Source organism: Sinocyclocheilus grahami, unplaced genomic scaffold (genome assembly GCF_001515645.1).
Source record: "Sinocyclocheilus grahami isolate Dianchi unplaced genomic scaffold, SAMN03320097.WGS_v1.1 scaffold175.1, whole genome shotgun sequence".
NCBI lineage: Eukaryota > Metazoa > Chordata > Actinopteri > Cypriniformes > Cyprinidae > Sinocyclocheilus > Sinocyclocheilus grahami.
Genome location: NW_015505354.1, coordinates 182213 through 182570, shown reverse-complemented (window position 1 = coordinate 182570; position 358 = coordinate 182213). Strand labels below are relative to the sequence as shown.

General features: G+C 36.3%; 1 protein-coding gene across 1 annotated transcript in view; it reads right to left on the bottom strand.

Moving 5' to 3' along the window:
• Positions 1-358, bottom strand: part of LOC107593637 (F-box only protein 32-like) — an 8838-nt gene that overhangs the window by 8274 nt on the left and 206 nt on the right. The window contains exon 1 of the mRNA XM_016283447.1: positions 273-358. This exon is cut by the window's right edge and continues 206 nt beyond it. Within this exon, the coding sequence (XP_016138933.1) occupies positions 273-358 (86 nt within the window). The remainder of the gene's footprint in view (positions 1-272) is intronic.

The following is a 358-nucleotide window of genomic DNA, read 5'->3' as shown; positions in this document are numbered from 1 at the left end:
ATACACACACACACACACTTACACAGACGCATATTTTAATATATAAATGTAAAAATATTTATATAAAAATACGTATAAAGCTTTCTGACTTTCTGACTGTAACGTGAATCTGCTGTCAATATGTTTCAACGCTTTTGTTTATCAAATTGACGCAGATCTTGAGTCTGCAGCAAACTACGCCATTTGTTTGATGTGATGCTTTTAGTGGTGGACAACGGAAACATTTCAGGTCAAACACTTAAAATGCATATGCGGAATCATTAAACACTTACCTCTTCCGTTCTGAAACAATGTTATTCGTCTCGTTCTCATCTTTCGTCGTTTTTTTCCAGCCGTCCTCGGTTTTCACCCAGCTTTG